The 13,725-nt window shown below is 33.9% G+C and overlaps 2 protein-coding genes and 1 pseudogene across 2 annotated transcripts; 2 read left to right on the top strand and 1 right to left on the bottom strand.

Annotated features, from left to right (window-relative positions):
• Positions 1-394: 394 nt before the first annotated feature.
• On the top strand, positions 395-3,183 carry LOC123893743 (annotated as a pseudogene).
• Positions 3,184-5,172: 1,989 nt separating this feature from the next.
• Positions 5,173-6,274, bottom strand: LOC123897766. Its single transcript, XM_045948542.1, has one exon. It carries the CDS (start codon positions 6,190-6,192, stop codon positions 5,416-5,418), a length of 777 nt encoding a protein of 258 aa, XP_045804498.1. The 5' UTR covers positions 6,193-6,274; the 3' UTR covers positions 5,173-5,415.
• A 1,581-nt stretch (positions 6,275-7,855) lies between these two features.
• On the top strand, positions 7,856-12,844 carry LOC123893722 (protein PEROXIN-4). The gene is made up of 5 exons (XM_045943521.1): positions 7,856-8,015; positions 8,285-8,404; positions 9,030-9,158; positions 11,804-11,933; positions 12,509-12,844. Exons 1-5 carry the CDS (start codon positions 8,010-8,012, stop codon positions 12,595-12,597), a joined length of 474 nt encoding a protein of 157 aa, XP_045799477.1. The 5' UTR covers positions 7,856-8,009; the 3' UTR covers positions 12,598-12,844.
• Positions 12,845-13,725: the final 881 nt, after the last annotated feature.

Raw genomic sequence — 13,725 nt, 5'->3', positions numbered from 1 at the left:
TCTATGATTCATCTCACATGTTTATATTTTAAGTTGATGAACCATTGTTTAAGATCTTGCTTCTTACTATCATAAATTTGGATTGTCAATTTATGGGAATGGAGATTGAGGAGGAGTATCTAAGTATTGTGTTATACAGTTAGATTAGCATTTTTTGGTCTGAGAAATGGATTTCAGCTTTTTTTAGCATCTAATTTTAGCCTCAGGTTTATTATTTACCATGCTCTAGTGTTGTTAATATGCTCTAAACTAGACTGCGTAAATGCTTCAAGTGTGTTGCGTTCTTGATAAGGTGCTAGTGTGTGATTGACACAAGCTTTATGGACTTAGATTCTATGGATATGTGCTGGTAATGTGCTTGTGATGCTGCTTCCTTTATTGGCTTGGCGTTAATATGGTGGTGAATGTAGTTCTAGTACTTCCATAACCAGAGTGTGAAGGAACTGCATATGTGCCCTTTATGGAGTCTTCATGAGGGATTGTTTGCCAATCAAGAGTGTAATGTTATGTTGGGTGATATCCTATGGGCCTCATGCACTTGGGGTGATTTTTTGGTCTAGTAGTTAGTGTTTTGTTCAATTGTGGGATGCCTAATTTAATTTTGATCACTGTTATTTCTTATGTAGTAGGTATTTTTTCAGTGTAGTGCTCTACAGATCAAAATAGAGCTCTATTATTTTTGAATTTGGTATACTTTTTCTTGCATTTAGTTATATATCACATGTTTAGGTATCCCCTCAAGGCTCAAAACCTTCATAGAATGTGGAGAGAGTATGTACTAAATACTAATGATGCTAAGCTAAATGTTTTTTTAATATAATATTTACTTATTGAAAAAAAAATGTTCATTTAGTGTGCTACCTCATAGCCTTTAACGACAGAAGTTAACGGAGGACCATTTTGGCGACTCATAATATCAAGGATGCATTTGCCAATTTGCAAAAAAATTTAGAACTACTTTGTTCTATGGTCACAACAAAGACAAATTTTCGTATTCACTCTATTTTTAATTGTTCGAAACACTGAATAAGCAATGTGTCTTTTGTGATTGGATTGGAACACAGAAGAAGCACGGTACAATTGAAGCTAGAAAAACATAATAGTGTATAATGTTACTAATTAGTTGCTACTACTTGTACACTCTTATCTTATCTTTTGTTCAACAGGTGGGGGATCAATATCGCTCCAATGATGATGGTGAACCTTCAGGTACGGCTGGGAAACCAATATATTCTGCTATTGCTACTTCAGGAATAGATAGATAGAGTAATGGTGGTTGTGATCAGGTTAATACTTTAACAACCTTATTTTAACATATGTATATTAATGTCAATTAATCGTAGCTAACTACTTCTGGTAGTTTGCATCAGTTCCATGTCGACTCTTTCAGGTATCTTGGGGGATTGGTCAGGGCTTATGGAGGAGTTGCATCAGAATGTCTGAAGAATGCTCCGACTTGCCTTGTGAAAACAAAGGTGGTTCATTTCTTAGCCTGTAATACATCTTTGGTTTTGTCTATATACCTAGAGTATCACTTTCTTGAAAGGTTTTTGGAACTAGTGTTACTCACGATGTGTGAATTTATGAATAAAATTTTGTGTAGAAGTTCCATTTGACTTACTTGGAGTGCTCTACCATCAGGTTTGTTCTTGGATATTTATATTGATAACTCCCTGATTATGATTATGAATATCCTTCTTATAGTGTGACTTGGGTAGGATAATAGAAGAGTCTGATGACAAGTATGCGATTTTCTCACAAATGTGTTTGGATGTTCATATGTTTAACTGTTGTAATTAATGAATTGTACATCAGTTTTGAGCAGCAAAACTTGATTTCTTATATCCGTTCCTTGTTTTCCTGTCTGTCATGTCTGGATGGCATTCTTAACTTTTGCTCATTAGGATTTGTTTGGAAGCAGACTTTATAAGTGGAGGGAGAAAAGAGACGGGGTTGTAATATTGTGATAAACCATTCTCTTGATTTCTTATTGATTTTTGAAGTTCCCCCAAATTGTTTGATTCTTTACATTTGAACAAGATAGGAGTCTAGCATCCCTTCCTTTTCTATCGTAACTCCCAATCAAAGCCGAGTGATTTTGCTGGTGGAATAACTCTAATTCAGTAATGTCTATATAACCTAGCTTCTGGTACTTGTGCCAGTAGTATTTTAAGATGGTCAGAGTGTAACTGTATAAATATGTGTGTGTGTGTGTGTGTGTGTGTAAACAAATCTAAGTTGCAATGTAATTACCAGCGTTGTCAAATAGCTGAGACAGTGGCACTATAGCATAGCTGACAACAACCAACATCAGCTTATAAGGAGAGTATGAGCTCCTGCAGACTCTTCCCCCGGCCCAGGCATTGTCTTAGCTCTTCACCCAACACATATGATAGATATGGATGGGGGAACGTATGCCCTACTAGATGATGCCTTTATAAGGAACCTTTGATTTTTGATGAATCTGCTAGCGACGCTATCCTAGTTTCTCTACAGTTTCTGCTAGCTGATGCAGTGAGGGAAAAAAAAGTTGGTGTTTTAAAATATTAAAATGAAGAATCTGCATGTGGCAAATATGACCTATTTTCATAATAGAAAAGATGAAGAGTCAGTGAGTATTACTCTTATATTCATAATATGTTAGGTAAACCTCCAATATGTAATCTATACTCTGCATTCATTGTCTTTTTTATTTGTATGCAGTATGCCTTTTTATATGTATAATAATTGACTTATTTCAATTGCTATGTGGCTTCCGCTATTTTCCCACAACGCTCTGCTATTATTTTATTTTTTGTGTTCCGCTATTTTCCGCAATCTATTATTGCTAGTCATAACAACCGCTAGAATCTCTTTCTCTTATTGCAAAAGTTGTATTATGTGTTTATGTTAAATGTGTATGCATCTTATGCTCGTTGTTAATGTCATTTTCAGCTGCAATCTTTTAATGTTGAAGACATGAAGCAGGATTACGATACGGGTAAAGATGACATATCCATGGTTACTTTTAACGTTGATTTTGACAAAGTTGAGAACTTGGAGGATACACTGAAAGCCAATTGTAGCTGGGAATTGAAGTTTTATAAGCACTGAGGCTTTGAATTATATTTTTCATGTAATATTTTTACTCAAGGTGGATGCAACTTCATTTGAAGATGTGATTAAGCACATGCTGGCTCAGTACATATTAAAGTTTTGCCTTATGTGCTGCTAATAGGACTAGTTTCCTGATATGAAACCTTGTTTACACAATGGATTTAGGAATTATTGTAATTTAGCAACTTTGTTAAACTATTTGTAAACAATATAATTGTTTTGCAGTTTTGAAACATCTATGTGGCATAACTCTCACGGCAGCTGCTAGTAACTTGTATGAAGTATTATGAAATTATGGGCAAAAGTCACATCCAAGGGTAAATGATTGACTATGACATAACACTGAAGAAACAATAGTGTGAAAAAATCGGGACGAATTGAAACTGATTAATACAAGAGTTAAGAAATTAACATAAAATCGTCGAATGGAGGGGGGCAATTTGACCTCGCCACCAACCTGAAATCGAATAACTAGGGAAAATTGGTAACTCACAGGTTCCAAACAAAATACTTATACCTAAGTTCCATAGCTTTGCTTACACTAGCCCGATCATAGGTCATCAGGCAAAGCCATTGGTTTCAAACAAAATACTTATACCTAAGTTCCATAGCTTTGCTTACACTAGCCCGATCATAATAGATTTTCTTACCCCCATGGTCCTTCCCCTTTTAGCCGGTTGTGGGCGGTTGGTTAGGGTGTCGAAATATAAAATAATTGAAGCTATGCGTGCCTGAAGTAATAAATACGAAGAAATATTATACGTTTATTTGTTAGATTATTTTTTTCTCCATATATACCAACTTTTCATTTCAAAATATGCTTTTAATTTGTTTCTCTTTCATCTCATTAACCCTAACCTAGCTCTTGTCTCCCCTTCTAATTTCTGTCACAAAATTTGCTCCCTTCCTCAGCTTTTCTACCTCTCAATCAATTCCTCTTCAATCTCCATTAATTTAAAGTGTGCATTTAGTTGGATTCACTTATCATACATTTGAGGGTTAAGCTTGGCAACTACACAAGCACCTCACTTCCGCTAAAGCATCATTGTAGACTTGCTACGATACAATCCACATATTCCTTTCCTGCAGTGGTTGTAAAAGCATTGAATTTGAAGAAAATCATCACAAGTTTAGGCAGTACTTTTGGCGGTGGTTGTACTTTTGGCGGTAAAATACAGTGATGCAGTAAAACACTAAAAGCTAGCAATTTGCTCATTCCATCTTTTCAAATCTAACATATTAATTTAAAGAATATCAAAGAATTTACAACCGGTGTTTTTTGCTCATCAACCTCAAACTATAACATATCTCGCCATAATTGGCTCCTTTTTATCACAATTCGCATCCTACAAATGTGGTAATTTAGGTGCAACACAGTGATATTCACAGGATTTTCATTATTTTTTTTGAAAAAGCAAAATGAATTAAAGGCATCAATCCAAACACAATATCTGAAAAGATTAAGAAAATAGAATTACAAGATCTCAATACAAAAATATAATTTGGCTCCGACAACCACACCCAACACCACCCTAAAACTCTTAAATGATTTAAATTGTCTAGGCACCATTGTCTGCATAATCAAATGCAAGCAACAACACCATATATCTCATAATAGCACATAAAAGCATCATACAAAACCAAAATCAAGTCCATCTCCACCATTTGATTACACACAGAAGCCTCATCAGCTATATTATTAACTGTCGAGATATCCATAAGATATAGTCATCATCTAAATAAACACAATAAAAAAAAAGAAGAATTTGTACCGAAAAGTCTGACTATTATCCAACTTTAATGATAAGAAAGAAAATCAGATGTAGAGAATATCTCAAAAAAGGTTATAGAATCCTTATACACTTGAATTATTCACAGAATCAACTCAATTTTCAGTTCACCCATTTTATACTTGAACAACCTTATCAAGCTTATCTTATCATTGATAAAATTCAGCAATATGGTTCATAATCATCTTTAATGAACAATCAAAAAACATAGCAGTACGTTGGACATATCAAGCTAAACAAACAAGCAATATTCTCAAAAAACAAAAAACCTAAGAAAACAACCAAATCATCAAGAAGAAAAATAATCACATCCTCTTAAGTTACTCATAAGTCAAACATGAGTTATCCATTCAAGTCATTCAAAATATATTACATGATTACAACAAGTTGGAATTGGCATTGCAATTGCTAAAATCTATATAACACAAGCAAAGCATGCCATTTTCCATTCACAATTTTACCACATTACCACAAAATATTACTACCAACCAACAAGTTGTCATTTTTTCTCCTAAAAGTAATCTAGCAATTAGGGTTTTCCTATTTCCACGTCCATTTCTGGATCCGATTCACTATCCAGAATAAACCCTTTCATTTTAACTCTCTTAGCCACAGTTTTAATCCTCATCCTCCTTCCACCATTTCCACCAAGTTCAAACTGAGACATTTTTTCAGCAGGGTACCTTAAGGGCAAACTCAAGTGATAGCAATAATACTGTTCCTTCCCCTCCACCATTGATTCGGGATCCGGAGGATTCACAGCAGTTCCATGAAAAGTCCTCTGACAATTTACACACCGAAGTGTAAAATCTTCATACTTTCTCTCATACTCATGTAAATACCAGCAATAAGGACACATAGTCCAAAAAGAAGCAGATGAAATACCATCATCTACTTCGCCACGAATTTCACGTTCAAATCGGTCTAATCTAAAGGGATCAGAGAGAACATACCAGGCTTCACGAACTCTCATGAGAGCTTCATCAGCAAAAGGGAACTTATTCTTGTTTGGATCGAGTAAACGAACAAGCTTCTTGAACTGGTGTCGAACAAGGTCACGGTTTGAAGCGTCGGATGGTTTGAGTTGGAGGACAGAATAGTGGTCAGGATGGGGACCCAATCGGAGAGATGCAGATTCAAGGACATCAACAATGGTTTGCATGTGGTCAAGTTGAGCAACAATGTTGGGATCAGATCTTGGTTGACGTTCTATGAACCTGCGGCATGTCGGGAATATTTTGCGTGAGAGCATAGCGACGGCTGGACTGAGAGAGGAGTGGTAGGGTTGTTCAGCGTCTGTCTCCATTTTCTGGGTCGTCAGTGGAAGAAGAAGAAGAAGCGTGTGACTATATCTATAGTGATGGAGAAAGTGGAATACTGAGTATGAGTGTATCTAACACTTTTTGGGAACAACAAACGGCAAAACAAATATAATAATGAAGCATTTTTTTTAATTTATTTTTTAAATATTTTATAAATGAGGATTTTCCCTCTTTTATCCAAAATGATGGAACTTGGATTACACACAATTACTTCGTGTGAAATGATTTGGATTATGATCAATATTTAAACTGTGTGAAATTGTATTGTATAATTAGAGTTGTTGAACTATGATTAGATTTTCTACGTTCAAAAGTTCTAAATTCACATACATTTAAATAAATTTTAACTAAGAAATAGAAAATGTGGCATATTTAAATGCATTTATGTATGGTATAAAGAGCAAACTACCTTAAAGTTTTGCTTAAATATAGGAAATTGAAACTTTAGAGAATCCAAATCCGTTGAACTGAATATTTATGATTGAGATTGAAACAACAAATAATTGAGAGATTTTGTAAATGTAGAAATTTTCATTTGAAAAAGAAAAAAGAAAAAAAAAATTTGGCAAAGTGACCATTAGGGTTTCTTTGCATTTTTTATGCAATGTTTTGTTTCTGGTGTGAGTTGAGATTCTTTTCTATCTTTGTAGGGATAAATGTTAGTTGTTGAATTCATTTAACGATCTGCATAGATAATAGAGAATATGAGTCTGTTGAATTCTTTTAACGATCTGCAAAGATAGTAGAGAATATGAGTATGTGCTGTCGTTGGTTTATTTTTAATGAAATTTATAAATATTTTTTGTTTAAAAAGAAAGTTTATGTTTTCAAGTGCAAAAACTTAATAACCTTTATATAGGAATCACGAAATCCTTCGACCATTTTACATTGATAATTGATAATATGTATTTTTATAAACCAGCCAACTCATTGGTTATTTTAATTTGAAATATAAACTATCTTGATTGCATATTGTAGCATAAGCTTATCATAAATGTCATATATATCTTTTCTTTTTTGTTGTCAACAAAGTTAGTTTTCAAGCTCTCTATGTACACTATAATTCAATAATGAACAAGTTTATTGTTCTACCAGAAAGGCCAAATCTCAACCACTTCAATTTATCTACTTCTTTCACTCACCGATTTTGCCTTAGGGTATGTTTGGCTTGGGAGAGAAAATGAGAAGAGAGAAAAATATGAGAAAGATAGTGAGAAGCGAGAAAGATACGAAACATAGTAGATTAGTAGTGTTGTTTGGTATAAGGGAAATAAAAGATAAATAGAAGAGAAATAGTTTTATTTTGAAAAAGAAAAATAATTTTATTTTTAAAATGACAAAAATAGTCATCAATAAAGGTATTCACCCACATCATTTAAGAGGAACAATGTAAGGCTAAAAATGGAACAAAGTAAAAAAATAACTTCTCTCCTTTCTTCTCATTTTAGAGGAGTGTTGGACCCATATATTTTTATTCTCTCTTCCCTATTTCTCTCCAAACCAAACAAGAGAAATTAGACATTTCTCTCCAATTTCTCTCTCACCAACTTATCTCTTCTCTATTTCACCTAAAACAAACACACCATTAATCTTGACTCTCGAGTTTTTGTCACTCATCCGTTTGATTAATCTAACGGCATAGAATATCGCATATTTTGACCTCTTCTTTATTCATTTCCCGATCCGTCTATTCTTTCCTTTCTCCAAAAATCCCCAAATCAACAACACTTTCTCGTATCGCATATTTCTTGTTACGTTTTCTCAATCCAGAAAATTCACTACCAATTTCCGAATATCAAATATGCAGGTTCGTTACCACTCACTATTCTTCTTCTTTTAATCGATGTAATTTTTGTGTTTTGAGTTAACTTGTATTCAATTTACTAGTAGTAGCTCTTATTTGTGTATAATTAGGGTTATGCAAAAAACTAGGTTGTGTTTTAATTAACTGTTACAATTGAAATGCTATAAAATTGCATTTGTGAGAATTTGTAGCTGCTTTTGTTGCCATTTCTTGCAATTGTAGCAAGCTTATCTTAGCATTGAATTGGGATTTGGTTGTGTTTTTTACCGCAGGCGTCGCGAGCAAGGCTATTCAAGGAGTACAAAGAGGTGCAACGAGAGAAGACAGCTGATCCTGATATTCAATTGGTTTGTGATGATTCTAACATTTTTAAGTGGACAGCTCTTATCAAGGTATGGTAGCTAATGCTCTCGAAGAAGACTGCTCCCTCCGATCACACATATAAGCAACACAAAAACCAATTTCACATTTGGATAAACAGCTTATTTGCAGCTTATAGCATAAGCCTTTATCATGATAAGAGCTTATGCATAAGCTTACATGAGTTATTTTTATAGTAAAAGATAAAATAAAGATAAATTGTTTTTATATATGCTACTAGCTATATTCATAAGTTATGTTATATTGGAGAACTTATGAAAATAAGTTGAAAAAAACTTATTAAAATGGTCATAAGCTGTTTTTCATAAGTTCTCCCAAACAGTCTTGCAAAATTTATGCTAGTAGATAAGATCAAATAAGTCAATCCGAATAGGCCCTTATTATGAAAAATAGTTAGTCACATTTAATTTTCATATAGCAATCGAAAAGTAATTGTATTTAGGAATCTGTTCCATGAGATTATTTAGCCATAATGACATTAAATATGATTGAAGTAGTTAATGTTTGCTTATATTTTAGACCACCAAACAAAACAAAAATTGTTGCTTATATTTGAGATCGGAGGGAGTATATAAGGTTTTCAGCCGGTCTGGGATGGTCTTGAAGTTTTCTCTGGTTTATTTTGTGTACAATTAGGGACCTTCAGAGACTCCTTATGAAGGGGGTGTCTTCCAGCTTGCATTTTCTGTTCCAGAGCACTATCCTCTACAACCACCTCAAGTACGGTTTTTGACTAAAATATTTCACCCGAACGTGCATTTTAAGGTAGGATGGATCCCTCTGTAAGTGACTATCAGTTTTTTTTTTTTTTTTGCCGATGCTTTTTTGTTTCGCTGATGAATGATTTCTCAAACATTCCATATCAGTGAAGTGATGATAGTAGTTTAAAAATAGGGAAAATTGCATAGAGATCCTCTGAGATATGTTAAAATGTAACCCACTCTCCCTCTAGTTTTCCAGAGACACTAACCTCCCCTAACTTTAACACTGTCACCTTGCTGTTAGAAACCCCCAAAAAAGTTTTCGTCAGTCGTCTTCTTCATTTGGTGCCTCACCTGTGAAACTGGCTTCCCGAACCTAAAGCTTCTCTGCTGGAGGGTAGTAATGGTGTTTTTCTAAAGTTTTGCGTGAGTGATGGATACACCCTTTTTATGGTGAACTTAAGTGCCTTTGCTATTTTCAGTTTGGTGTTTGAGTTCATATGTTGTCTATAAAATAAAGAACTTGGAAATAGCTAACATATCGAATTGGTTGGTCTATTTTCATCTTGGTTTGACTGGTAAAACTAATAGCTCTTTGCCAAATTGAGCAGCTAACTTACCAAATTGGTTGGAAGTTGGAACATGGCAACACTAATATGCCACTTGTTGTCATGTTAATAATAAGCCAACAAATTTGGGTGATTCATAAGAAGCCTACTAGATGAACTATGAACTTTACCCTCTGTGGATTTCAGTGAACTTTTGAACTGTGACTTTTAAGGGGGGTGTATTGGATTAAGATTTTGAAAGACTTTTTTGACAAAAAAAGTCTTGAAGATTTTAAAAGATTTTGTGAGATTATATTAACTTTGTGAGATTTTAACAGACTTTTTTAAAAGACTTTTTACAATCAGGATTTTTTAATACAGGATTTCAAGAATTTATGACACAGATTTTCAAGATTTCAAAGTACTTTATGGATTTTTAAGATTTCAATTAAGTCAATAAATTTTAACCAAAAAAAGAAAAACACAAATCAATAAAGAAAACAATTCTATAAAAAAAATGAGAAGATTTCCGTAAAAATAAAATAAAATTGTAAACATTGAATTGTAAAAAAAAAAATGAAGAAACAAGTTAACCTTTTTTTTTTTTTGAAGGAGAAAAAAACAAGTTAACCTTGTAAAAAGAATAACACAAGATTGCATTTTTTTTATTTTTTTTGTAAGGAAGTATGATTGTATCGTTGATTGCATTTTTTTAGGGGAGTATCTGATTTTGTGTAGGTGTCAAATGTGCAACACCGATGAATACGAATTCTTGAACAATAAGCTTAACTAATTATGTTATTAGTGATTGAAGCATATGATTTGTTCTTTGCGATGTGAGTGAACATGAGTTGTTTAGATCTATTGATTTTGTAGTGTTACATTGAATCACAAAAAAGAAATTAACCATAATCATTGTTAATGAAAACTATATTGGATGGATTAGTAGATATCTGAACACATAGCCCATTGATATCGATAATCTATGTGAACCTATATGAACAATAGTAGCAGTGAATGAACAATAGTAGCAGTGAACGTGGTGAAAAGAAAAAAAGATCTTGGCATTCACCGGGGTTTGGAGAAGAACGTATGACGGCAATAGGAAAAAAGTCTTTGAGAGAGTATGAACAATCTCAGGGTTTGGAGTGGGATTGTTTCAGAAGTGTAGTATTTATATTTTCAACTAAAAAGTCTCATGAAATCCATTCCATAACAAAATCCATCAAAATCGGTAGATTTTTGAATACCAATGGACATTTTATAAATGACAAGAAATCTCAATTGAATACCAACAAATTTCATTGCCCTGAAAAAAAAAAATCATAATTGTCTTAATTGAATACCACAAGATTTACCTAACTTTTGTAAAAGTCTTGATTGAATACCACATGACTTTTTTAAAATAAAAAAGTCTTTTAAAATCCCATGAAATCCTAATCCAATACACCCCCCTAATAAGCCAAATAAAAGGTACCTGTAAGTCAATGTTAATTTGGCGCGCATGCTAATCCAGGTGCTGTCATTTTAATTGTGGTGGAAAAAGTAAAAGGTAGATTTAGTAAGAGAGTAGCTTCAGCAACATGGTAGTGCTTTGCATATTCCCTTTCCTTGAAGATTATTTGCTGAGTGAGGGAAAGTAGTCTGAGGCATTTCTTATAACGGATTGCAGTGTTATTTAGAAAGGATGTAATTGTCACTTGTGAAATTAAATAAGAGGGGATAGTGTTTGATTTAAAAATAGTTGTGTTATTTGAAGATATCTCAGGGCAGTTCATTGTAATTTGCCCTTAAAAATATCTAGTAGTTGTTTGCATGAAGAATGAATGGGATCGGATACCCTAGTAGTCTCTTCTACAGTGCTACCAACCATATGTGTGAAATTAGGGGTATTGACAAGTTGGCTTGTTTCAAGTTTGTGGTATAGGAGAATCCAAATATGTTGCCTGTGATTGGATTGGCTTTTCATTTTTTCCTCCAGCCAATCCGAATGAAACGGTTGAATTAAGATTTAGACCGGTTTGAATTCCTGGTCAATTATTTTTACTTTCCTTCTGTTCTTTATATGTTTGATAGGTAATTTCATTTCATTCCATTCAATTGAATTTGTTTTTATTGACATTTTTTCACGAATCCTTTTAAACTTCTAGTAATTTTCCAGACTGGGGAGATTTGCCTAGATATCTTGAAAACTGCTTGGAGCCCCGCTTGGACTTTGCAGTCTGTCTGTAGGGCTATAATTGCCTTGATGGCTCATCCAGAACCTGACAGCCCATTGAATTGTGATTCAGGTTGTCAAACTTTCTTTATTTCACATCATTTTCTTATTTGTCTCTAACATCGTGGAATAAAAAGAAGTTATATTCTTTCTCCTTCCTCCAAATGAAAAATAGAATTGCCAGAAAAAGAAACTTGTATTCATATATGGATCCAATGTAGTATCACTATGGCTTTATTTAATACAGGTGATCAGAATAAAGTTGGACTTATGGATTGAGAAACTGCAAAAGATATGCCAATTAACTATTTTTAAACATCATCATGCTTATCAATTATGCCTGAGAAAATGGGTGTGGTGGTCTACTAGGATCCGTCATTTCACTTAATGATGACCCTTTTGTTCTTTAACTGTGCTATTTGAATTTACATGTATGCTTTCAGATCTGCTTTGTTCCTTGTAGAATTGCCTATTAGCATATCATTATTATTTGGAAGATAAAGAACATCAAACCCTTAAGCCCACAACTCATTCCAAAATATATACGCCCTAATTTCTTTGTAGTGAAACCTAAAACAGTGAACTAAAAAACTTGCGATCTAGTAGGAAAGGAGACTTTTCTCACTTATCTTCCTTTTGGTGTTGCAGGTAATCTTCTGCGATCTGGTGATGTTAGAGGGTACCAGTCCATGGCAAGAATGTACACTAGGCTTGCAGCAATGCCAAAGAAAGGCTGATTGATTTCTGATAACTTCTGCTCTATGTTTGTCTAGGTAACAAGTTAGCAATTGATATAGCAGTTCTTTGTTCAAATCTTAACTTGTTTAAAGTGTGTATACATTTCATTTAAGACATGCTTTTCACTGTTTTTAAGATGTATTAAAGTGGTGACTTGTACAAAGTGTTTGTAACTTGATGTATCTGGACATGAGCCAGAGTTGAGCTCAACAATCAACATGCTTGAATAATCCTTGATTGTTTCCATTTTATGAAAGCCATATTTCGAGTTAGACATTTTAAAGAACCAAAGTGATCCAAACTTGGACCCTATATTTTGACTGGTTAAAGCTAGTTGCACCGGTGTTTTATTCTTCCAAGCATTTTAGGGATTTTGTAACATAGACTCTGTTAGGACTTATGACAGCTCCAGGGACGAAGTTGGACATCCCACGTCGGCCAACTGTGTACATTCGCTTCTTGCCATTGTGCTTTGCTTTCATGTTAGGATTCTTTGACCTCTTATAATGGTCAGTTGCAAAAAAATTGGTTGACATGAGAGGGCTTGTGTGACAATAAACTACTTCACCATGAATCGGTCGGACTTCACCCATCCTTCTCTTTGCTCGCTACTGTTTACACCATCACTTCTAAAAAATTCCTACGTTTATAGATGTACATTTTTGGGCAGCATAAATTATTTGGAAGTGTGTTGGCAAAAAAAAAAATTATTTGGAAGTGTTCTACCAAATCACCGAATTAATGATGTTTAAATGGATATATCCGAACTCGTTGGGGTTGGAGAAAGTTTTTCCCATTCTCACACCACGAATCTCCTTCCCATGTCACTCTTTGCATCAACCCATCAATCTGCAAAGCAAGAACTTTAGTTTTTCACCCTTAATTAATTCAACGAACCTCCGTAAACCTATCAATTTAACATTGCAGTCCGAATATTTATCTTTGAGAAAACAACCTGGGTAACACTAGAAAGAACCTGCATGGGAGGAAGGGTTGAAAGCGATATCCAAATCCATGTTTGTTTCAATTTAACTAAGAGTTAGACTAAGGGAGACACAATTCATGGTAGGTAAGTGAAAAGTACCAATCCCATTGAGGATTTACATTAAAAATTACTGTTTAATTAA

The sequence above is a fragment of the Trifolium pratense genome, linkage group LG7 (genome assembly GCF_020283565.1).
Source record: "Trifolium pratense cultivar HEN17-A07 linkage group LG7, ARS_RC_1.1, whole genome shotgun sequence".
Taxonomy (NCBI): domain Eukaryota; kingdom Viridiplantae; phylum Streptophyta; class Magnoliopsida; order Fabales; family Fabaceae; genus Trifolium; species Trifolium pratense.
Note: the sequence above shows the minus strand (reverse complement) of the source record. Positions and strands in the feature narration are given on the sequence as shown.